The sequence below is a fragment of the Gambusia affinis genome, linkage group LG17, assembly GCF_019740435.1.
Source record: "Gambusia affinis linkage group LG17, SWU_Gaff_1.0, whole genome shotgun sequence".
Taxonomy (NCBI): domain Eukaryota; kingdom Metazoa; phylum Chordata; class Actinopteri; order Cyprinodontiformes; family Poeciliidae; genus Gambusia; species Gambusia affinis.
Window position 1 is genome coordinate 11653532 of NC_057884.1, and position 26940 is coordinate 11680471.

A 26940-nucleotide genomic window follows, 5' to 3' on the forward strand; every position below is an offset into this window, starting at 1 on the left:
CTTGTGGCCAAAGGCAAAATTTTCTGAAACAAAGTTTAGGAACAAAGCCTTAAATCATGAGAGGGGCTTTATTTCTTAGTGGTATAGTAGAATTATAATGCCGGAAGAATCTTTTTGGAAACAACATATTGGGAGTGAATGTATGCATTAAAGCTTTTTATATTACAAGCAGTGCTTTTAAAATTATGCAAATCCCTTTGTTATTTAAACATTTTGTCGCAGTTCAACTGCAGCTCTTAATGTATTTTACTGGAATGTTATGTGATACGAGAGCAATATTGTGAGTCAGAAGGAAAATGCATAGCGAAGTTATTTCTATACATACATAAATCAAACCAAAGTGTTTTTCAGAACATCAAAAAAAATGTTTAATGAAACAACAAAGCATAAGCATAAAATGTTGTATTAAAAGAAAGGATAAATGGGCTTAAAACTTTTCTACAATTTAAAATCTCAAAGCTGTTAAGTAGATGTTTTCTGCAATTTTATACTAATATCCCAAAATAAAATCCAGTGTGACGCAGAATTCCTACAGAAATTATATAATTAGGAAAAACAATCAACATGTCTGTAATTTCAAGGTTTGCACAAAGATGCTTCATATAAGAGAGAGTTCTATCTGTTCTGCCATTATCTGTTGGCGTAGCAGCATCTGAACCAGAAGCTGTTTGTTATTTAAACAGTTATGGAGCATCTGGAGATAATTAAGGATTCTCCAGAAAGCCAAGAAAATTGTGGAAAACTTTGCACTTCCTACTCATAAATGTACAACAACACTCTGAGATCAGAGGCTTCTACAGAGTTCTTATAATGCAGATAGCGAGGGGACATAATTCCTGGCCGCAGCCATAAACATCTGTACGAACAGCAAGAATTAATTTTCCTCTTGGATTAAGAAAATATTTTTGAATTGAATCAAATTTGAATTCAGGGTTAAGAATATGAATAGTGAGAGCTCAGCACAAAGTTAATTAAAAACTAAAATCTACTTTAGGTACAGTACTTTTCACATAAAGCAAGGTAAAAATAAATTCACAATGTTACACAAGGCTTTACATTTAAATGTTTACTTCTAACCTCATTATTTTTAAAAAAATATTTTATGTATATGGCTTTATTGTTTTCTATAATACGCATACGTGCCAATTGCAACTGTTTTTCAAAGGTTCGTTTGAGTACGAATAGAACTGTATGCTAGTTAGTCTAAAATGTTAATTAAAGATTCTTAAAAACGTGATTGAGATTTTTTGAAAAAGGATTTCTTCAATTCTACCTTTTTCTGATTTGGGTAATTAGATTTTAATATATTTTTTTCTTAGCTTTGTGATCAACTATCTGTATTTTTGAGCACAAATCTGGATAAAACTTAATTTGACTTAAAATGTAACATTGCAAATGACATTATACAGTGTATATGAGATTCAAACCTGGCATATTTCTAACTGAAGGGTGGCTAAAAACCCCAGGCTTTGCATAGCAGAGGGCAGGCCTGCATTGTAAAGTAATTAAATTGATGAGCCATCTTAATTACTGGAGGACGGCTCTCTGAGTCATTAAAAGCTTTGAAGTGGCTGTAAATCGATGAGTGTTTTTGTTGTTTGTGACGACTAAAGACAAACACAAGAAGATCTTTTTTTGGCTTCTGACTTACTAATATTCTTCATCAGAAAAACTTGATCTAACTTCTTGTTACTACATTCTCAAAGCTGTTTTGGAGATAACATTGGTGGCTTTGCAGACCCACAGGTTACTTGGCTTTGACAGGCGATGATCAAAAATGATTAATAACAAGCCAATTTCCTCATGAGAGCCACTTACTAGAATAACTTACAGCTCGTATGCTTTTAATACTTTTGAGTATTTTTGCCTTTATTTCCAAAGAGCCTACATCCCTCCTTTCTCACCGTGAAGATTAATCAATAACTGTACAATTTAATGTGTGATAATCATAGTCATCATTATTGAGAATCAACTGTAGAAATTACGCCGTTCCCTATCATAAAGTATGCCCAGATTTTATTGGGTCCCCTTCTTATTTTTTCTTTATCTCTGACTTTTTCTAGTAATTTCTTTGTCTGTTGCATTTTTTTTTCACACCACTGTTTTGTGAGCATCAGCTGGCTTTGTTTCAATTAATCATTGCCGACTTCTTACATTTACATGTACTTAAATTGGTAATGAGTGAGCCACTGGTATTGTTTATCTTAATCTTGTGGGGCTGCAGCCTCGACTATTTTAATAACCCCTAAGCTCAAGACAGAACTGACTATTTTGGTAATTATAATAATAAAACAAAACACATGCAATAAACCAGCAGAAAAATAACAATGTAATATGATAATGTGACATGTAATCTCAAGTATGGATACAGAGTTTCTGCTTCCCTACATTTTATTCAGGTACCTGTTTTTTACACTGTGGACTGCTTGTGCATAGGACTTGCATATTTTACTGCTTGTAAAATAGGGATGGAGTGGAATTCTACATCTGGCAGGTTGTTGTTGTTGTTGGAATCAATTGTTATCTTGGTTGTTCTGCAGATGTTAGATTTATTTATTTTTTTCGAAGGCAAATGCTGCAACTAAGGTTGTAAAATGTAGGATAGAAGGTCTCTCTGCTGCATTGGAGTGAACCTTCCCCATAAACCAAATTATGGTGGTGAAAACGAAGTTGTTGTTTTTTTCTCCCACAGAGGCCTTGAGAATCATTTTGAAAGTTTTAGTTGTTTACTGTTTTCTTACAAAACCCTTGGTAAAGTGAGTAAAAAATATATTGTTCATAATAATTCCTATCTAATCTGGACATTGACTTGGAAATGCAAGACAGAACATTTAATAGTTTGTAAAAATTGTCTTTGTTGCTAAAATAAAAGTTTTTCTCTAATTGCTGTAAAAGAAAATAATAGAAGTTATTACAATATATATTTAATACTCTCATAAGCTACCAAAATAACTTCACAGGATGCTGTTAAAGGAAAAAGTTACATGAAGATTCCTACTTGGTTTGGCAGATGGTTTTAGCTACTATAAAGGTTTCTGTTACAATATGCTACTCCATTAAACACACCCAATGACTTATAAACAGTGCTCACTAAGAGACAAAATGAGTCCTAAATTTAAATGCACACTGCCAGCATCAAAAATGGTGAAAGTATTTTACCACTTTTCTTCATATTTCTGAAAACCTTCACAGCTCCTATGCAGTTGTCACATCTGGATTTGAAGATGTTTATCGGCTGACCAATCTTGTTACCAACCGATAGACATGATTTATGCCTATCATTTCTGTTGTCATTTTTGAGTTGGACAAGTGTCAATTGTACTTTTAAGTACAAAATAACGTAAATAGTGGAAGGAAGGACAGGACATTTGTAAAAAATAATTCACTTTTCTGCAAAAGTCTGATTATTGTGCGGATGAAAAGGACTCACAATGCCTCCTAGTATAAAGGGATTACCACAAAGTGGAAGAGACACAAAAAGAGGGAAAAAACAAGAACAGAAAAATATAGCCTCATATTTTTCTGATATTTTGTTTTTGTGGGGGGAGCAGCTGTCTTTCAAACACCCTTGTAAGGCTTGTGTGAACACAGATCATTTAAAGTTCACAGAAAGAACTTAAAATATGTCATCAAAGTCAGTCCCTCTGGGCACACTGCTGCTCTTAGGACAGTTGGTATGTTTTTACAATAAATTAAATTCAAGTCAACCCCAGAGCCCAAGTTTAACAGACATTGTTTATTCTATTTTGCCTCTTTTCCTTTTCCACTTGTGCTGAGACAGAGAGGCTGACAGTTTATTCTTGCGCCATCTGACCTCAGCAGGCTGCATATGGTGATTTTGAAAAAGCTCATGTTTTTGAGCTTGTGCCTTCTTTTGCCCATATCCAATCTGTTTTATACAGTAGAGCTGTGATTTTCCTATTAGATGACTAATATTGTATTGCTTACATTAAGTTTTCTTTAATCACAAAGGTTTTTTTTCAAAGAACTGCTTTTGATAATAGCAATTAATAAAACACATTCAATCAAATAAGCTACATATTGTTTTAAGTCAAACTTTTTAAATAAAAAAGTAGATGAGGTGCAAAAAAGAAGGAACAGCACTGTAATCTCCCGGTATGTTCCGTGGTCTTGCATCTGACACTTTTTCTGTGCATTGGGTGCGGCAAGGTGCTTTGAGGGATCCGCCTTTTTATGGCACATCCCTTTGGATGCTCAGTGGGGATTTGGATTTATGTGGAGAGCATCAAGCCATTGCTGAAGAGTGTGGTATTTTGTAAGGATTCACCTTCATGCTGAAGGAGAACATCAGTGCCTGAGGAGATTGATTAGTGTTGATAATGTGCCTTTTATGTCGAAGGTAAGGGTCAAGATATTATTGACATTAAAACTTTTTTCCCCAGGAATAGATTTTTTTAGAAGTTTTTTGGGGGGGAATTTTCACAGGCTTTCTAACATTTTCTACACCTTACAGGGCTGGACTGGCCATCTGGCATTCTCCCAGGAGGCTTACATGCCTTTTGGGCAGAACAACTGTTTTATTGTTTAACCATCCAATAAAACAGGTAGGCAGATTTTGTTTTTTTTTTTTTCCATTTTTTCCCCGACAATGAGCTGGTCCTGGTCAAACCTTTAACCCCCAGGGCTTTATTAAGCTGCACACCTGCAAAAACCAAAAAGTTATAGCATGCAAAAATGGATGAGACAGAATGCTATAAAGGCAGAAAAATTTACAACTCACAAAACACAGGTCCTTCAGGCGGAGAAAGCAAAAATGTCCAAAACTCAAACTTCTATTTATTGTTGGGGATAATATTAATGATTAGAATCAGAGATGAAATGCAGGGCAGGAGGGAGTACAGAACCTGGAGTAAGTAAAATCTACCATACCATACCATACCAGCTTTATTTATAAAGCACTTTCATTCTTTTATTTCATGGGGGCAAGAGGGAATGAGTGAGAACGTTTTTCAGTCAGTGTACTACATTGAATATTACAACAAATGTATGTCAAATCACATTTTAATTGTTGCAAGTTGTCATAGTTGGTGAGCATAGTCAGAGAGAAATGTTGACCCAGAAGATTAAAACATTAAGGCCCCTGCAAGAAAGCAACAAGACAATGAGCTTTGATAGATTTTCTGGAAATGCAATCTTGCAGATGTTGTCTATTATTATTTGTTACAAAAAGAAGGCAAAACCATCTAAACAGCATGAGCACTATGGTTTTATTTCAAAAGATTGTGCTCATATCGCTTTTATTGACTTTTTTTTATTTCTTTCCTATCCAGTTTCCTGTTGAAAGTGTTTCTTAGTTAACAGTGCGACACATGGATATCTACATCAGGGCTTAAAAATGCAGTAAAAAGAGCAAGCCTTTGGACTTTGACCATGTTTCATTTTCACTCATATGACAACTGCTGTGAAAAGTTTGTGTGGAAAGTTATGAATTAGGGGGCAGTCTTCCCTCTTCAATATCACAGCCACTTTTTGCAGTGCACTAGTAGGCAGCAACACAGGCACCCATCATGATGTTACTACCACCATGAAAGTGTGTACATTCTGATTGAAATATTCTTTTTGGACAGATACTGTCTTGTTGCTTTATGGTTATCTTTCTGTCAGAGAGATTTTTTTTTTTTCTAAAAAAAAAAAACTTTGGTTTCCAATGAATATGGAATGAATTTTGCTTTATGTAAATCATTTCTGTGCCATAACATCTTACACCAGCAAGTACAGACACAACTCCTCCTCTTGGAGTGAATATCAGTTCTCAGGTGTTGATTTTTTGGACAGCAAAATCTGAGTAAAATCTAGTTGACCTTATACATTTGAGTTTAGCAGTTACCCGCTAAACTTTCGAGGTCAACTCATGTGAAACCTTTTGCAGCATTAAGGACTTTGGTTTGACAGTGATAGAGATTTTCTAAATGCATAATTATATTTCTCTGTAAGGCATTTATGTATTTACCAATAACATTTTTCCAAAGGAAGATCACAGAGGCTTAGCAGATATTTAACAGACCAAAACATTGGTAGCATATATTTCAAAAGTCTATGTCTCATTTGGGAAATATTTTGGAAGCTGTTTGGTTGTAAATTTAACAAAGATGTCTTTTTTTTTTTTTTTTAGTTGGATCACCAAACCAGGTAATAATGTTGAACTGTCAAACTCAATATGTTCATGAAGAGTCAGTGAACAGAATCTTGTTTTTTATCTTTTCTTTATTATGCTATCCTAGAGTGCTTGAGTTTACACTCTAGAAATAAAGAATGGAATGATGTGGGGAGATTTTTGCTTTGCATTGTCTGCTTTACATAAAGAGTCAGCAGGGAGGTAAAATATCGCTCCCACACAGTGAGCGTTTTATGCAACCCCCTATCCCCTAATCCCTCCACAGCCCTTCCCGTGTGTGTCCCTATGGTTCTGTGTTCCTGACAACTGAACATCATGACTCTCACTGCTCTGCTGCAGAGCTCTCCTCATTTTACATCATTACTACTGAATTTCAGTTGTTTATACTTTGAAGGAAATGCATGGGGGGGAAAATTCTGATGTTTATTGCGTTTTGCTTTAATAGTTTCTTTTTAAAGCAATGCAAAGTTGCACACTGCACTGTTGTAGCCAAATAAGGGAGGGAAGATTTGTGTTGAGTGGAAGTAATGAAAAACAGTCTTAAGAGGGGTTATAAGCCGAAATGTGGGCTTCAACAATTCAGTGGTAATAAAAGTATAGCAGGAGACATTTATTTAAATTACTTAACTTTGGCTCAGTTACAAACAAAAGTGAGTTCTAGATTGTCCAAATAACAGAGTATATTATTGTCACTTCTAAATGTCTATGACAACCAAGCTGAGTTAAGAGAAGCACAATGCAGTGGAGCTGCATCACAGCACTATTATTCACTCCCATAACCATCTGTTTTATAGTCACCACTAAATAAAGGAGGGTGAGAAATGGAGACAGCATCTTTTAAATGTGCCAGTTACCAAAGTGCAAAGTGGGCTTATCCTAGCTAACTGAGATCACATATTAGAACTTTTAGCTGATGGTTATGTGAAAATGAGGGGGGCACAAATTGTCGTGTCACTTAATGAAGACTGTCGAGTAAATACAGTAAATCGTTTTTTGTTTTGTTTTAATTGTACAAATTATACAGTATTTGAAAACTAGAAATTTATTCCCAGATCCATTTTGGCTTGTAAGCAAAGCAATATTTGTTGGCTTATTTGTTCTGGTGGTCAGGCTTTAGATCACATTTTTGTGTTTTTTTTTTTTTTTTTTTGTTTTGTTTTTTTAGGTAGAACTTCATTAGAGTGCTTTAGCCTTTCAAGTTTGAGCCAAAGCATTGCTTTTATCATCATAAAAACCTAGAAACAACACCATTGAAAAACATGAGAGCACAAACTTCAGTAAAGGCTAAAGGTAAATTCCCTGTTTTTGTTTTGTATTAAGGTTACATGAAAATGTGCTTAGTTGAGTTTTTATTCCACACAAACCTCTTAATCTTTTCAAGATGTTTTTAAACCTATATTTCCTACTGCTGACTGAGTTGAAGATAAATAAAATGGAAAGTAAAATCGTAACACCCCTGTTTTGCATCTCTGTGCCATTATTTCAGGTCTGTTTTGCTTTTTAGTTGCTCAGAAAAATAAGCACCTTTAAGTCAATAACATCCCTGCAATGCATTATGCATTTAACTCTACTGCAAACAACCTCATCCCTTGGTAAGGCCGATACATTAAAATAATTATGCAGTATTAGGCTTGCAACAAGGAGACATGGCGTGTACTGCACAAATGTGCCACTGCAGCAGAGTCAATTCAAGTGTGAATCAAATGTTGTAGCAGTGACCTAACAACATTGCTTAATGTCATGCTATTCTTTGCACTCGCTCTGCCTGCACTGGTGAAAGATTCAGTTGCATCTGGATGGTGAATAGCTGGAGCAGCTCTATCTGATGCAGTCTGACCTACTTTCAAACTAATTTAGTCAGTTGCATACTTTCTACTGTTTTAAGTTTTAGTACATACTACTTTCAATACTCCTGACCCCTAAAGTTATATATGTATATACATCCAAGTGGCTTATATATATATATATATATATATACATATATATATATATATATATATATATATATATATATATAGAAAGAGAGGGAGGGACAAATAGACAACCACGTAAGTGGTTAAAATGCCAGCCTATGCTTAAATAATACCCGGCTGTGCAGAGTGAGTCAGTACCTCATATTTGTTCAGCATACAAAGATATGCACTTCTACATTTCTCTGTATTTTCTGAGTTGTTAAATCTCTGATTGTTTCCAGCCCATGTTAACCTCCTATCTAGGATGGCCAGTGTAGATATACTTACAGAGGAAGGGTTTTGCTTCTGAAGCAATAAAACTGTTTTACCTAATTTAACACATCTGAGCGGTTCCCGAGCTTTAGGCCATGCATCACAGCCACCTCTAAATTCGATTAGGCTGTCAAATATAAGTATTTTATCCCCCACCTCTTCCCCCGCACCTCGTCTGTCAGTGTGATTTAGGGCTGTGCCGTTTCCAGAACTTTCATTGTTTTGTGAAAGACTCAGCATCTTTCCAAAGAAGTTTTTTTTTTTTTTTTCTTATCATCTTCAAGCATTTATTGCTTTGTTGCATGTATCTTTCCATTCTCTGCAATATGCAGTGACAAGTATGTTTTAATGTTCAGCATATAATTTTGATAAGGTCAGTGTAACCTTATAAAGTTTTCAATAGATTGTACAAAAGCTAGGGGCTCTTGGTAAAATACATGGAAATTGTGATTGTTTATCTATATCAACAGGAAAAATGCAGTGCGATATTTATATATTTGAGCATGTACAAGCTATTTAATTTTTCTGATGCATTAATTCTTTTTAGATCTGCTTACCTTAGCTACAAAATCTCAGTATTCTTGGTAATGTTTGCAGCCAACATTGTTTTATGGTCAATAGATACATACGTGATTTGAATTGCCAATTTAATTCTATATGTGTTCAGTTAAGAGTCATGATTGTTTTATCCATTTTGACAACTAGATCAAATATTTTTGGAGTTTTTATTGTCATGTTTCATCTCAAAAGCAGAGCTGGCAGAACAACAACATGTGTTAAAGTGGTCTAACCTCAGGGATTCAGCCTCAGAGTAGAGCAGGGCAATTCTGGATTACTGACAACTATACCTACAGCTCCACCTCATTGTGATGAATGACTCCAATCTTCCTCTCCTGAGAAGGGTAACATTACATTTATGAAATATAGTTAATGGGTCTGAGACTGGAGGGTTTTTCCCTGTCTGATACCAAACATGAGGGGGTTTGTTTAGAATACACAATGAATGATCTGCATTTATTCATAAGACGATTCACAACTTAATACATTTTTGTTTAGTGTGATCGAAAACTGTCTCCAAGAAAACAGAATAATTTACTTTGATCTTAATTTATGGTTTGTGTAAAAACAAAGTGTTTCATGTGTGAAGATCTTAATGTGATTAGCTAGTATCCTTTTGATCAGGAATCTAATTAGAATAATACAAAGCTTTGGTTATTAGCAGCAAAGCTCTGTTAATACCAGTAATGAGGAGTGATTTTGAAATCGTGCTGTTTATTATTAACCAATTTATGAAAAACACAATATGTACAGCTTGCCAACTAACAGTGACATGACCTGTCAGTTAGGCAAGAGCTGGTAGGAGATGACTTCTATCAAAAATAGATACAATCCCATTGATTTAAATAAAAGTTAATTTAATAGTGCATAATTGCAAACAGAATTGCCACTACTTCTGAAAACACACACAAAACCAGACTATGATGCTGATTATTTATGAGGACTGCCTTAGTGAATGGCTTTGCTGATTTTGTTTTTGCTTTGAATTAATTTTGCTTTTCTGTATTGTCAACAAACTCCAAATATACCACCTCTCAGCAATGTTGTTTTGCCATTTATGTAGATATGTTCTGTAGGGCAGGCCATGCAGTTATGTCAAAACAAACAGAAAATTTGGCACTGAATCAATGTGACAACCTTAGCTTCAACTGGTATCGGATTTTTCTTAACTAAATGCAGAGTTTTTAATTTATTTGTCAAAAAAAAAAAAAAAAATCGAAATTGTTAATCTTAAGTTTTTGGTCAGTACATATTGTTGAAAAAATAATTTTATTTCACTCTATAACGACACACAAACATGTATGTATTCATTATCTGACATTGTAAATTCCAATATATTCATTTACTCAAAACCAAAAGAGCAAAAAATACAGCTGTCAGCTACTGAATACAGGCTTTCTTCACCCAGCCTTAGATCGTGTCTCACAGAGCCCTGCTAAACTTCAGAAATAAATCGGTCATATTTTCTAAAGGGAAAATCTTGCTTTTTCTATGTTTGGGTCTATATATTTGGTTGTCTAACATCTCAAGAATACAACCTAACACATTGTTTTGAGCCACATATGTCTGAATATGCTTCACTTTGTAAGCTTTCCAGCTTTGTCGGGGAATGGCACCTTACTGTACCAGATTGGAAAGTTGGACGGAGAAAATCTGTCAAATAGCCCTACTTCTTACCAACTGTAACTTCAAATCATGCTACATTCACCATCTCTCTAGAAGGCTAGTTTATTCCTGATCACTTTTCTGTGGGCTGGTAACTGCCAGTTCTAATCAGGGGATGGGGGTTAATCAACTCTTCGCTCAGGTCTTGGAAAGTGCAAGAAGTCTCATCCTGGGTTTGATACAGTCCCAGAAGTGAAGAAATTAGCTTACACAAATATCTCAAACAGGTACTGATTAATGAAGTGTACAAGAAGAGAGATCTGGCCCGTTGCTATGGAGAGTGGCAAAAAGTATGACTAAAATAAATTTCCATGCTAAAACCTACTTGAAATAGAAGAAACATTAGCTTTGCTAATTTTTTGTTTTGTTCAAGAATGAAGAATTTTTTTTCATTTGGGTTTAAATTAAGCATTGAACTTGTTCTTATCAGAGTGGTGAGATCTTAGAGCTCCTGCATTTCTTGTGTCTGTGGGTTTTTCATCTTTCCACCAAGTAGCTGTAAATTAGAATGTGAATAGTGTTTCCTTTTTGTGGACCACTATTTATCGGTTTACTCTCAGTAGCTCTTTGATATTCTGAAATTGTGTCAAACTGTGGAGGATGGAATAAAAATGCATAAAGAAAAAAAGAAAAATGTGAATATGACAATTCCATTGAGATACTTTTGAACTTACCACTTAGTATATCATTAACTAACTGTCTTTGAATTTAAAAGTTCAATCCTTTTTTAAATGAATATGTTACTTCACTTTAAAGTAGATTACATCAATGCCTCTACTTTTTTGACTTCACTTCTATAAGTAATGGCCTGTAGTGTTGTAACAGTCGAGCCTGAAGAAGGTAATTTGAAATTCTGTTCAACTTGATTAGTTAATTAATTCATTCTTCTTAGTTAGAAGAACAGGATTCATAAATAGAATTCTACAAGAGTAGTATTTGTCTTAATAACATCTGTATTGTTTTTAAGCACATTTGTTGACAAAATCTTCACCTCTGTAAAACCGGGGGGAGTCATTTAAGCTTTTTAACTGTATGATGCCCTGAGAGGAAATTTAGAAGTAACTAAAAGCTGCAGCTTCATCTTTCTGCTCGTCTTTCAGTTTCATCCTTACATTATGATAGTCAGCGGATTGTCCTTCAGTCAGATTTATGTTTAAAACACAATAAAATGTGTTTGAGTCATATTTAAAGCAAGCAAAGAGGCAGGTAGTATTTAAATCAGGTCCCCACAAAGACTATCAGTATGCAATGATAACTGGATTTGATGACTTCATAAAATGGGATTGGCTTGTCTCTAATTTAAGGGAATATTTCACATCTTTTCACTAGAACACCCTTTTTTTCACAAATTTTCTGATATGCAGATATCGTCTATCATTTGCAGTTTGTCATTCATTATGTAGACTCTAGCATGATTTAGGGTAAATGATTTCACATCCGGCAGCACACAGCTAGCAGCAACAGTAACTTTGCATTTGTTGTCTGGATAATTTAGGCAAACAGCTTTGAGAAATAAGCAATGGAACTTCTCTCACCTCACGATCTCCCATGTCCAGAAGGGAGAGATGTTCATATAAAGTTGTAATCCTGAGCGACAACAACTCCCACCAGATGAGCCAGTTCCACCCAACAGTTCTGCCGCTGGGTTTGAGTTGCCTTCTGTCAGTCAAGCAGGTTTCACAATCCAAAACACATGCGCTTCTCTGAGTCTTATACATTTCTTTGCCTAGATGTTTGGAGGCTCATGCGATTAACTCAGACTTTTCAGTTATCTTTGGTTAGTTTTAAAATCCCCAATACCTGCATATATTGCCTTGCAAAAGTCTTCAGACCTCTTGGACTTTTTCATATTTTGTTATGCTACAACCACAAACTTCCTTGTGTTTCATTTAAAATACACAAGAATGTTGTTCTTATTCGGAGGTTATAGGAAAAAGAAACATGGTTTTTAAAAGCGTTTTAGAAATAAGAAAATTAAAAGTGTGAGGTATTTAAGTATTCAGTGCCCCAGAGTAAATGCTGTGTAAGGCCCACAATTTTGTAATTCCAGTTTATTTTGGGGAAAATATTTGCCCATTCTTCTTTAAAACATAACTCAAGTTCAGTCGGCTTGAAATAACAGTGTCTTTAAGCATCAATGTTCAAGACTTGCCACAGATGTTAATTTGGAATCAGGCCTGGGATTTATCTAATCCATGAATAAGCTTTGCTCTAAACCATTCTGTAGTAGTTTTTGCTGAGAGTTCAACCTCCACCTCAGTCTCGATGCTCTAGACATATTCAAGTAACACATCCCAGTTTCTGTTTGGGATTACACAATTGCATTGTATGTACGTAGCTCCATCCCTCTTCTCATAATTTATTCTTCTGGATTCATGCTACTGCCACAACTGTCTTCATATTAATAGTGTGAAGTGTTAGCTTTATGTACACTGTAGACTTATTGTTTTGCATATATACTTTAAGATTTAAAGTAGCTCAAAAGGTATTAACTTAATTGGAAGGCACTGCAAGGTACTTTGATAAAGACCTAAACATTTGAACCCAAAGCTATGAAGCCATCAGTAATAATAAAGTGGAAGCCCCACACTGTACGCACCATTTGTTCAGCTTCCAAAGCAAAATTAAAACAGAGAATAATGAAATTGAATAGTTTTACCATTAGCAGTTTTATAAATGGTTGCATCATTCTCCTTTTTGTTTCGCAGAAATAGATCAAAACTAACACAGAACATTAACTATAGTCATTATATGCCCACAGGTAAAGCCCACGCAGGAAGCAAGAACTTGAGGTGTTACAGATGAGTCAGTAGCCGTCAGTAAATGTGGTGAACAACACTCTTCAAACTGTGTCCCTAACAGCATTCATTTGAAATCCACAGATGTGTTATATTAATATTGGCAAAGACGACAGAGCAGAAACACCTGCAGCTTTGAAGAAAGTCCTGATTGACAGGAACTTAAACCTCTTCTGCATGTTACTGAGAACAGTTTGATGAAATTCAGCATTAACAGGCAGCACTGTCAAATTCAAGATATTCACTTCAATAGTGTATATAACTATAATATATAACAATAGTGTATATAACTATCTATATAACTATATTTAGTTATATAGATATAAATATAGTTATATAGATAGTTAAATATAGTTATATAGATAGTTATATACATATATAGATAGATAGATGTCTATAGATATCTATCTATCTGTCTGTCTGTCTGTCTGTCTGTCTGTCTGTCTTCACTTTGTGGTTTTGTTGACTGTATATGCATTTGTAGCTTTGTATCACCTGCAGATGCATTTGTTGTTGCTCTGTGTCTCATATCACACCCGGTGGGACACAATGCATGCACAGTCTGACACATTACTAACTTGTGAAATTTCAACCTTGCTGTGGAGAAAATTTACATTAAAAACAGAAACACCTGTTAGTTTTTATATAATTTTTTTTTTCAAATACCTTTAATATCAAATTACTTTAAGAAATAATCTAAGTAAGTCACCTTAGTGTAACATTTTAACAATTCAAAAATGATTTGTGAACATAGCAATATTGCACAAATTTGATATATATATATATTACCATCAGTCTTATTCCTGTATTTTCCAACTGTCAATGTCATCACTTTGTGTAGGGTTTTAATTTTAACACTTATCTATAGTGCCTCCTCCAAGTGTTTTGCTAGCATATAAGCTGAACCAACCCATTCCATGCATGCATTAATCTTTTGTTTACTTCTGAGATGGATGAGGCAATTCAAATAATTATAAGTAGTCTATTAAGTCTAAAGTTATTAATTATAAGTAAAATTGCATTTTTAATGGAGTCGCTGTTAGTTAAGTATGCATTTGCTCTTCTTGCATTCAGGCAAAATTAATGTTCTTTAAGCTGGAGAAGTCATAATTTATTGAAATCCACTTCATAAATGAGTGGCTGTTCTGTAAATTAGCCAGTCTAAAGTTAGAGCATTGGGCCTATTGTTTTATTAATTTTTTTTTTTTTTTTTTTTTTTTTTTTTTACATTCTGCGTATTTAAACTGAGTATAATGTGATTTGAAAGTGGAAGCTCACTGCTGGGCAACGTCAGTGAGTTGCTGATTTTGTTAATGCACTCAAGTTTCAATGGACACAGTTTAATTGCAAGGTTTTAAATATTAAACTCTTAAAATGACACATCAAGGGAATATACAGTGATTATTTGTTAAACTTAAGGCAGAGATATGACTTTGAAGTTTCTCTCTGTTCCCCCATTTTCCAGAATCAAGAATTTCCCCTCTTTGGTCATACTCCTTGGTTTAGGGACAGACTACACACCCATCCCTCATCTTATAAACATTAAAGCTTCCTGCGCTGCTTTTCCTCCTGTCAGTGTGCAGCTTTATCGGAACAACATAACACTTGGAGTTTTGCTCCTGGCACAGAAAAAAACAACACACAGATCTCAGTGCTGGTGGAGTGTCTATCCAAGCTTGTATCGAGCTGAGCTGTGTTTATGATAAGAGCCATCAGTTTGCTCTGTTTTGCTATGGGATCACATGAAAACCTCTCTATTACAACACTGTATGAAAATCCTTGATTGTGTTTGAGAATTCTTTCTTATAAATCCAAGGCCCAAGGACTTCTATTTTGTGTTTGATATCTCATTAATCATCATCTTGTCATTACCCTGGCGCCTTATTAAAATGCACAATCTGAGCTCGGTACCTCTCTGTTCTCTTCTCTGTCCCTAATCTATCCTTTTCCCTTCTCTGTCCCTCCATGTGTCTCCCACCTTCTCTCCTCCTTCTCCTAATCCATTTTCTTGCAGTGTCCTGAGGGGTTGAGACCAATGAAGGATGGCTCAGGTTGCTATGACTACTCCAGAGGTGTTGACTGCACGGATGGCTTCAACGGAGGTTGTGAACAGCTGTGCCTTCAGCAGCTTGTACCCCTTGAAGATGACCCCACGTCCAACAATGTTCTTATGTTTTGCGGGTGAGCATGACTACTAGAAAGACAATCTGTAAAAACTGTGCCCATGGTGTAAAAACAGTCATGGGAATTATTTAGTACACCCCAGAATTCAATATGTCTGAAACCATACTTGTCTTCATTTTACTTAATAAGTCTTTAACATCCTTGTGAAGAAATTTTGCAACATTGCTCCAATACATTGAGGTGTGCAGGTTGAGGTTTTGCCACAGTATTTCTGTCAGGTTAAGGTTTGAACTTTGATTGGACCATAGTGGCACTTTTATGATTGACTCAGATTAAACCAAGCTAGAGTTGTCATACACCAGCCTCATCTGTAACCCTAGAATCTATTGGTATAGTTCATGGTTGACTCTGTGACTGCTAAGTGTGCAGGCTGAAAATCCATCCCAAATCATCACCACTGGACTGCTTAATGACTGGGGTTACATGGTTGTGTGCGTTATAGTCAGACATTTCTGCTTTGGTCTCATCTGTCAGATGAATGTCATTGCAGAATTGTTGCGGTTCATCCTGGTGCAACTTTATAAACCAAGGTTGTACTGACATAATAGAGAACATATTTTTTTATGAAAAGTCTTTCCTAAAATAGCCATGCTTGCCTTTTTATATTTTTGTTAAAAAGTCTGTGAGCTTTGGGGAATTTCCCTGGAAGATTCTTGGAAATTCCAGGGGAGTATAGTCCCTGCAGCTGTCTTACCAGTTTAACACAAAGAAAAAAAATGTCTCACTGTAGATTGAGAGATGTCAGTTTGGTTAAAAATATCATTATAACCTTCCCCAGACTGGAGAGCAGCAAAAATAGCTTGTGTGTTCAGCATCTCCACTGTAGTATTGATAAGATCCAACACTAACACACTATTACATAAGAGAAATATCTCTGTCATCTTATCATTTATTTTATATATTTCTATAGTGTATTTTTTGGCAATGCATTATGATCTGTTCTAAACATACATTTCAAATTCATTTCAGTAGCAGAATTGTGGTGATATATTTCCCATTATATGCAGTAGACCAACAAGCTGAAAAATCTTTTGCTTTTTCATAGGTGGCCCCATTTGCTAATAATCAGCTAATCAAGCACATTTGATTAGCACTTTCTGGCTGCTCTTTTACTTCTAAAAGCTTATCAAAGCGACAAGGGAATATGTCACTTTTTTCTTTGGCGTCTACTTGCAGGGAACTTTACTTCCTTGTTAATAAGGGTTTTTATGGCAAGGTTTTAATTAAAAATGTTCTTCAGTCTAATGCCCATTTAAAAATTAAAGCAATCTGTAAACACTGTACTGTATGTGACATAAAATGCAACTTAGTGATTTGTTAGTGTGACTTCCTTTCTCCTTCAAATCAAATTTTAATTTTTCTGTCTTTATGTTAAATTTTTTATACATATGCAATTGATAAAATATGCATTAGTTCCATGTGGGAGGAAAGTCTTGTTATAAGTGAAACAATCTGCCAGTATACCAATTACGTTTTGATCAATATTTAAGAAATTTTTGTATTTCAGTAACAAGTTCAAGTGCTTTACATCATAAAAACCGCTTGCTGTAAAGTTGATTGTAAGCTAGTTTTATCTTATTTTGAGTGTACTTAGGTTATTGGACCAGAAACTGCACAAAACTACTTGGTACAATTTGGTATTTTTTACAACACTACAGACATGAGCCAGGACGTTGCAGTTTGGGCACAAAACAGTCCTATATTTACTCCTTTACATATAGACATATACAGACATATAGATATAGATATAGCCAGTTTGAGCATGTCCCTGACTGTCCTTTATTTATATCACCTGAAACTTTTATATGTTTTTTTATTTTTTTTTTAACTAGACCTTTCACCTTTGTTTGTGTATATGTTCAGATACCTTGCATTACGCTGACAGCTTGTGCCTTGTTCGCAGGTGCGTGCAGGAGTACAAGTTGGCAGGAGATGGGCGCTCCTGCCTCCTGCAGTCAGAGAACTGTGAGGGACAAAAATGCCTGAGGCAAGATGTCCACTTCAATGACACTCTGTTTGGTGAGATGCTGCATGGATACAACAACAAAACGCAGAAAGTCAACTTGGGACAGATATTCCAAATGACCTTCCGGTAATTTATGTCCAAATACACACATGACACTAACACAAGATGTTGCTTTTTTGATACAGTTTTCAGACTATACTGAAAAGTTACAAAGTATAGTTTTAAAAACACCTATTGCTGACATTGTAACAAATTTTTCAGATTCTTAAAAAATATCTAAAAAAAAAATTTCTCTTAATAGTGACCTCATGGAAGAAGCTCTAAAAGCCAGTTGACTGGGTTGTTGGTTTTACTGCCTTTGCACAGATGTGTGCATCGTCTTTGTATTTTGGGGCATGGAGTGCGAGAAGTGTATGAGAGAGAATGATGGCTGAGTGAGGATTGAGACTTATCCTTTGGCAGTTCTCCTTAAACCGGCAGCCTCCTGAAGATCTGGCTCACTGTGATAAGTCATATGCTGTCTATAATGAAAAGCATAACACAGAAAGATGATGAGGTTCTATCTATGCATGAATTCAATACACACAGAAAATACGCTCAAATCATATCTCACATTAGTTGTATATCTTTTACTCATACCATTCTGTCTGTTTCATTACTCCATTACCCAGTTTTTATATCAGCTTTTTTTATTTTTTTCCACATGTTATCATGTTGTGCTTTTCATCAGTTCTGCCTTGTGGGTCACAGTGTCTCAGCTTGGCTAATAAAAAAAGTAATAATTGTAATAGCTGATACCATTATCTACCTGCTGTAGGTCCTGTGAGTCACAGTGTGAGATGCAGTGTACTGTAATGAGACACTGAACAGTCTCTAACAGTGAAAGTGAAATTAAACAATTCCTTTTATTATAGAGCTGACAATACGTTTTTGATGGGTCAATACTTTGGGGGAAAATAATTGCACTTGATATAAACTTCCAAAAGTAATTCAAAAAGAACAGCAATTGCCTTTAAGATAGATGCACCGTAACTGTGGTTTAAAATTTATCTACAATTACTAAATTTCTACCCAGAATACAGCCTATATAGAAGCTAATAGCCAAATAAATCAACTCAAATTAACTGATCAAATTACCTGATCAAATAAATTTTTTAAAGAGTTCTGTAGGGAATACACAAGGCATGGACTGCAGCTAGAGCCAGTGCTATGAGAGTGACCAAATGTGGATGTATGCAGGAGATGACGGTGGTCACATTTCTTGTGGCAAGCCACTCCTGATCCAGAGAGAGCATAAGAAATGTCTTTCATGTCCTAAGGAGAAGCAGCACTGGATTTCTACTCAGTGGTCCAAAGTCCTTTAAAAAAAAAAAAAAAAAAAAGAAAAAGGTAAATTTTGCATTTAATTTGAATTAAAGCCCCGGAGTTTGAAGGAATATGGAGGAGGCACAGATTTTTGGTTCTGTGCCTAATTGCTATGTGCTTATCAAGTCTGAAATTAGTACAGCCATTTACCAGGAAAATATAAGCTACTTAAACTTAGTGAACAGCCTGATTTCATTTACCTGCTTGGCTTGGCAGTTGCAAAATTACCAGGACCTTGTTTAATGACAATAGTATGACTGTGCAGGATTGGATGACAATCTTGCCAGACCTAAAAACCCAGAAAACCAACAGACGTTTATGATAAAATGAGAAACACCAGAACTAGCAATGCAAATGAGCTAAAGGCTGCTATAAAGAAACATAGGCTTCCTAAAACATCTCTGCAGAGCCAGAGTTTGGGTTGCCTTGAAACCACACCGGATTGATGCAGTAAATAATGCAAACCTAGCTGTGACATGTGCAACTATATCACAACATATTTAAATGGGAGTATGTTTCAGTTGGCTGCAATTTGTGTTAATTTTGTATTGGTATTATATCATAATTGCATCCCATTGAGAAACTGAATATGAGGATTTCATTAGATGGACCATGTTCATCCACATGAAGAGGAATGAAAGCTTGAGTTCTGTCACTCAGGTTGAATTTAATGTACTACAAGATTCATATTTTAAAATAAATTATCTATTCTGTGATCATTTACTGAAATCCACCTTTATATAAAAATGCATGCTAATCATTGCAAGTATCCCAGTTAAAAATGTATTGTTTATGTTACTGTCGAATTTTAGGACAAAGAACAAAATAAAGCAAAAGGGCTTGAGACCGAAGTGGAGCAATCTGGACTATTAGATTTAGCTCATTGCCTGTGCTTTGCATTGTACCAAATAGTACACATGTAGTACAAATGTTTAAATGCGGGCCTTTCTCACATAGTGGTACACTGGGAGAAAGACTGAAGATCAGATATTTTTGGGAAAGAAACATAGGCTTCCTAAAACATCTCTGCAGAGCAGCGCACTGCAGTACTTTAGTTTGGATTTGAATGATGAAATACAATCCAAAGAGAAAAGAACCTTTACCATAACATATTGAAAAGTCCATTTTTGTTTGAGAAAAGTACCCCCAGTGCTAGATATAAATCTACTAGATGGATGATGGAATCAGAGGATTACCGAGGTGTTTGAGGAAAAAAAAATCATCCAGGTGTCTAAAAATGTGAAGCAGTCAAGCTATTTAATGAGATGATAATCAAAGATATTCAACTCTGACAAGATATTGTTTCAAGAAATGAATTCTTTTAATCGGACCAGAGGTGTTCTCGGAAAAATTGAACTAAAAAACTAAACTATTTTAGTTTCTAAGCTACATAAAAAGCTTAAAGGATAATGATGAGGTAAGGCAAAAATTATTGATGGTATTAATAGTTATTATGGTGAACTTTCCCACCACTACCATTTTGAAATTAAATTACTAAGAAAACTAAAAGCTCTATTGAAATCTTCCATTGCCTGTGTGCTACTGGTACATCATCTCAGACTCAAGTAGAGGACACCAGGAGTTCAGCTGGAGATTTTTCATCCTCAAAGAAACACTCTGGTCTTCAGTGGCTGTTTTATGGATTTTACAAGTACACTGAAAGGCTTTTTGAAAATGTTTTTCTCTCCACACTTCATGTAGAATGAAAGGACACTGGTACTATCAGTGTTAAGTCATTTCCTTCTTCCAGCCACTCACGCTTCCTGCATCTTCCACTAAATAGGCTAAGGGTAGCCAGACATAATAGCCCATGACATCCAGTTTTATATTGTATACCTTAATGAATTGGCTTACAGTGTCTCCACTTGACATTTTAAAGTTGGCCCCTTTGAACATTTGTCCTGCAGAATGTGAACATCACAAAACACTGATTTAATTAATGTAAGCTCTCAAATCTGTTTGTCACTGCTTGCAATTATGATAGAAGAATTGTAAAGGGTTAATTTGGATTTTCTCGAAGTAAGGTTCTGTTATGCTATTATTGTAATAGTTTCTTACATAGAGTGATGGAGTTTACAAGCTAACCATATGTATGCTATAAGAAATTACCTCATCAGCTGATTAGATTGGCTTCAGTCAATCTAATTAGCTAATAATTGTTAAACAACCAAGAGGCCTGGAAAACATAGCAACATATAATTTCCAGTGCTGCTGTACACCTGTCAGCCTGACACAAGTTTTCTTTATTCTCGGTTTAGCTAGAGAGGACTAGCAGATGATTCGTTGGATTTATACAGCCAGCAGAATCAATCAATGTACAGTCATTATATGAACATGAGCCTTGTTAAATCTTGTCTCAACAGATGGCATAAAATCATAATAAATTAGAAAATGGGTTCCCATGACACTTATTATTTTGATTAAAAGCACCTTATACAAACTAACAACCTTAGCTATGTACTGAACATGCTTTTTATAAAATTATAATCAAGTACTACATGTAAACCAGTTGTCAAGTTTACACAATCCAACAGGTTTGTGCAGTCATGGACAGTTTTCTAATAAAAATTAGGCCTGACATCAAAACATAACTTTCACTTCATATATAATTTTTTTTAGCATTATTATTGTTATTGTGCATTGACATTTTGTTGTATGAATCCTTTATATAAAGTTAGCTATTTAACTTGTTGCTCAGCTAAAATGATTTACCTGAGCAACATAGCTCAGCTTAGCATTAGCTATGTTGCTCAGCTAATGCTAAGCAAACATAGCATTAGCTGTGTTTGCTTTGTAATTTTGTGTTTAATATATTATAATTTTGACTTCATATTTATTATTTAAAGTAAACCTTTCTACTTTGCAACAAAATGAACTGCTTTTTGAATAAGAATTTAATGCAATCCCAAATTAGCTTATTAATGCATTAGAAAGATTTCAAACATTTAGCAGAGCATAGAAAACACAGATAAAGCTTTCATAGTTTTATTTAACTGACTTGGCTTTGTATTTGTGTGTGCCCAAGGGCCACATGTCAAGAAATACGATAGGGATGAAGACCTGGAGTGGGAATTGTTTATATATTTGATCACCTTAAGAGCTGTAAGCTAAATGGGCCTCGACATCCATCTTCAGAGAATTACTTTAACATGATTGACGTATCTACAGCCTAATATGGGAAAAGACCAAATGTTTTCTAATGTTTCACAAGGCTTAACCAGTTGGGAACTGCCTCTGATACACTGACAGGGCACAGTTTGACAGATAAAAGAATGGGATGGTTTAGAGATTTTAACCACAGGAGAGAGACAGTCTTGATCCATTTGCCCTTAAGCAGTGGGGAGCACAGTGGTTTCTATACCTCTAGATTGTAGGTCTGTACACCAGGTCAAATAAAACTCTGAGACATTTGTACTGAAGCCAAGATTGAACTGGACTTTTACAAATGCTGGTTTTAAAATCCCTTAAATCTGTCTGTCTATGAGGGAAAAAAGTGTTACAACATTAAATAGAAGTGTTTAGAGCTTTTTTATGTTTTTACAGTTGATCTGGTGTCCACACCACTGTTACGCTGTTAATTAGATGTGCCCTCAATCTTTGTATGGCCACATGGCAAATACGTAATATATTTTCTTTCTTTCTTTTTTTTTTTTTTTGAAACAAGCAATTTAGCGCTCATTATTTGGAAATTTTTTAAGATCAGGCCCTATGTCAAGCAATAACATGACTATTTTCACCTTTTTACATCTAATCTCTTTTAAGTTGTAATTATTTTCAGCCCGAAAAAAAAAAACAAAAAAAAAAAAACTGATTTGTTTCTTAGTAAGCTGGAATATACCAAAGAATGAGGTGAAAAACTTACATTTCTGCTTTGAAATATTTGCAGACTAGTGTCAATGTACTGTATAGTATTAGCTCCAAAAACCTTGACAGGGCTCCATTAGCATGAATTACTGCATCAAATATGTCTAACATGAAGGTCACCAGTAGTTTATCCTGCACCGGTTTCTACTACTGAACTGTCCAATAATATGCTTAGACATGGCACTTTGTAAACACCTGGTCACTTTAGCAATGGCTTTTCGCCACTTGTTGAGTATATCACTTTAACCTTACCTTAGCTGTAAAACCAGAAGTCTTCTAATGTTACATTTCTGAATTAAAAATAATTTTTTATTGATTATTCTTATACTTTTAAGCTACACAGAAACTGTTTTTTGGAATAGCATTAGCTGTTAGCCAGAATAGCAAAAGTAATTGTTCAGAATATATCACTTTATGTGTAATAAATCTATTACTTGCCTGCATTTTTAAAAAAAAGGACACTCAGAAAAGTTTATAGTTTTGGTAATATAGTCAAGATAGTATGACGTTTCCTTACAATCAAAGTAATGGCTGGTAAAAAATATCTTTAAATATATTTGATGAATAATTCACCAAAAGACTGTTTCGTCCTACCAAGCATCAAATCACTACTCATCCACAGCACTCCAACCACCCTTTCCCTGGCTTTATAAATTGGTCATTTGCTGTGGTTATTTATCTTTCCAAGAATGTTAGGTACATTTTGTCCACCGAGAGACTTGTGTAATTTGCAGAGAACCACATGTTCTCTTTCCCATCTCGACGCTCTTCACTTTATTACACCTTTCCAGTTTGCACCTGCTCCCGGAAGCTCGAAAAAATTTCCATACTAATTGTGAGATGCACACACTGCTGTACTTGCATATTCCCTTGCAGTTGGCTGATTGCGTGCAGATGACAGCCAAAAAACACATTCAGGCTGATTGTGGGTACTTCCATAAATAACACCCATATCTTTGTGTAAAGTCTGTTTGAAACTAAGTGCAAAAAACATAATATAGACCAATTTTGGTCCTTTTCAATATGTGATTTCAAAGAATTTAACTCTATTCTGAGGTAGAAATAATTGTTTATTCACAATCAGCAGATATTTTGAAGGCAAGAACATAAAACTTTTTCAAACAAAGGAATTATAGTTATTTAAGGCATTACAATAAAATTTTCCATTCATCATTGTAAATCTAAACACACAAGCCAAGCACACAGGAGTCTAATACTTGACTCCCAGTGCTGCTAATTAAACATGTGTATTACGGCATGTCATCTCATTTAAGTCCTTATTCCACATTTTCAAATCCACTGTGTGATTTGTCAGAAGAACCAAAGCTTTATCTTCACAAACACTTGCTCCCATTAGATTCCACTTCACACTTTGTGTATTTATAGGAGCACTTTGCTAGTTTTACTCCTATTTTCTGCACTTTCCTTCACAACATCTTTGAAATGCAGATGTGACTCTTATTTCACAGCCCCCCCATCCTTTTTTTTTTCCCTCTTGCCTCAGCAGTATACCGATTCCCTCTCACTTACCCAACAATTCATTCCCCTGCATCAGCAGCTCAAAGGAAAAAATTGAAATGATTGATATGAATTACTTTATTTGTCTCACATCCTCTCACTTTTTAAATAAGAATTAAAGCACCTCATTTACACCTGTTTTACATGCATTTTATCGCAGGGGACTCTGTTAACACTGTGAGGTGAACGTTACTAATTACTAATATTTAATAACTAATTGGGATGCATTGACACATGATATTTCTACTCAATGTGAGGTATGTTTTTAAAAGTCCAGTCCAGTTGTCAGTGTGTAATCTGAAACATGTATTCTATTTTTTATGATTCCTCGATGTGAAGTTGTGTTTTTTGAGCTAAAAACACAGTTTAATTTATTTTTGAGACTATTTTAAAGCAACAAAGTAAGTAGCTCTGGAGTTTTCTTGATGTCTTCATGGAGTCATCATGCCTTATTGTCTGGGTAATCAACAACACTTATTTACAAAAGCATTGAAGAAGCTCCCACGTCTTAAGTTGTTTACTTGGCAACATGTTGGGTACTCAGTAGAAGAAATAATTGCTAAAAGTGTGATGGAGTATGTACAAATGGTTTGAAAACACTTTCATAACACTGGTTAGCTGCTACCACAGATGCTCTTTTTGGTTTGAGAGTCAGAATGGGGCTACATAAAATCGAACATTTCAGATTTATATATAGTCAATGCCGTCCCTTAGACCAGTGGTCCCCAACATTTTTAGTACAGCGGACCGGTCAACCCTTCATAAATTTTCTGCTGTCTGGGGGTGAGGGTGAGGGTGGGGGGTGCGCGTTGTAAGGACCGAGACCGATGCTGTTGTTTCTTACTCACTGCTGCAAAACGAAACCAACAGCATCCGGTTTAGGATTTTAAAAATAAAAGCTCCTCCAGACTCAATACTTAGAAGGGACAAATTTAATTATTTCTTGCGCGGCCCGGTACCAATTGGTCCACGGACCGGTGGATGGGCACCACTGCCTTAGACAGTCTTTATTTAACTGAATTAGATTTAAACCAAGCCATTATGTATGCTGTAGACGACAGCTCTGACACGTCATGTGGCTTATGTATATTTTACTGCGAAAGAGGACGATTGATTTATTAACCAGTGACGTTCACTGACTGTGGGTTGTTTATGGCTTATAATAATCTGCTCCTACTGCAGTTGTTGTTTCATATCATGGACTACACAGATCACACTGAGCTGTTTCAGAAGAAAATAAAATCAGCTTCCCTCAAACATCTTTGCCATTGCAAACATTTGCAATCAATCAAAATGAAAGATTTTTTTTTCCTTTTATTACACTGAAAAAAATAACTCTTTGGATGAACATAAAAAAAAATCATGGAAAGGATTTCCACCTGATTACTTTGCTTTATTTCAGCACCATGTAATTATGTTACTCCAATTTAAAGCAAAAGTGTTAGGTCAACTTAATTTATTAAGGTTAATCCAATGTAAAACAATTGTGTTGCCTCAACTTATGTTATTATGGTTATTCTATGGTTGATTCTAAATCAAACGTGTTGGCTGAACTTAATATATTATGGTCATTCTAAATTAAATAAAATGAGTTGGCTCAACTTAATTTTTTAAGGTTATTCCAATTTAAAGCAAATGTGTTGGCTCAATTAGATTTATTTAGGTTGATTCAGCTCATTTACTATAGTTGGTCCCAATGTAATTTAAAAGAACCAGCCCAACTAATCTGCAATGCTTTGGAGCAAATAATTTACTTTAATTAATGCAAATTTAGTTGAAACCAACTTTCTTTTTTTCCTTTTTGCATCGAAATCTGGCCCTAAAAGACAAAACAATGCAACTATAGAACCATGGGTAGTTCTAGCTTTAGAACCCAGACAAAGAAAACATGAGCTTTGATGGTTTGAATGCGTTTACAGGGAGAAAAAGAAAAGAGAGGTACAGCTGACCCAATGCATGGGTTTGTCTGCTATTATTAATTTGTTTGCCTGTACCTACAAATTAAACTCAATGCCTTACTTTGGATCCAACCTATTAAACACACAGTGAATATGATCAAACTATGCAATAAGCAATTCTTCAAAGAGACTGTTGGTTTTCCACTTCAAAAATGCATTAAATCAAAGCAATGAATCAAATTCTAAGTCATTCTATTTATAATTTATTTTTGCCCAGACACATAAAGTAATATCTTGCCTTGTCAAATCTGGGCTGAATTATTTTGCACTAATAATAGTTTCTTATTTGCATGCCCCTTATCCCCCTCTTCTTGTAAAAACAAAACCGAGACTGCATTATTTTTGCAAAGATTTTGTCAAAATCTTGTCTCATTTTCATGATCCATTTCCAAAATCATGTCTAGTTTTGTCTCATGAGCTGGATGTACCACCAAATCTCTAGCGAGTTATGCAAAGTTGTGCAAGCATTTAAAGTTTTTTATGATAAAGTTACATCTTAACTGAGATGTTATGACACAATGTCACTGCATGATACCAGGAAACCAAAGATTCCATGGAAAATTCCTGTATAAAAACCCATGTGTTGTCTGTTTTTTCAAGATTCCCATGTTCATTTCATCTTTGTATTCAGAGTACAAACATCTTAATTCCCTCAGAAACAGAATAGATGGGCCAACCAAGAGATGGAGAGATGTATGTGTGA

The 26940-nt window shown here is 35.1% G+C and overlaps 1 protein-coding gene across 1 annotated transcript in view; it reads left to right on the forward strand.

Annotated features, from left to right (window-relative positions):
* The window catches only part of LOC122819665 (astrotactin-2-like), a 314363-nt gene that overhangs the window by 197649 nt on the left and 89774 nt on the right, over positions 1 to 26940 (forward strand). Inside the window, exons 13-14 of the mRNA XM_044096573.1 lie at positions 15397 to 15563; positions 17470 to 17658. Coding sequence (XP_043952508.1) covers positions 15397 to 15563; positions 17470 to 17658 — 356 coding nt within the window. The remainder of the gene's footprint in view (positions 1 to 15396; positions 15564 to 17469; positions 17659 to 26940) is intronic.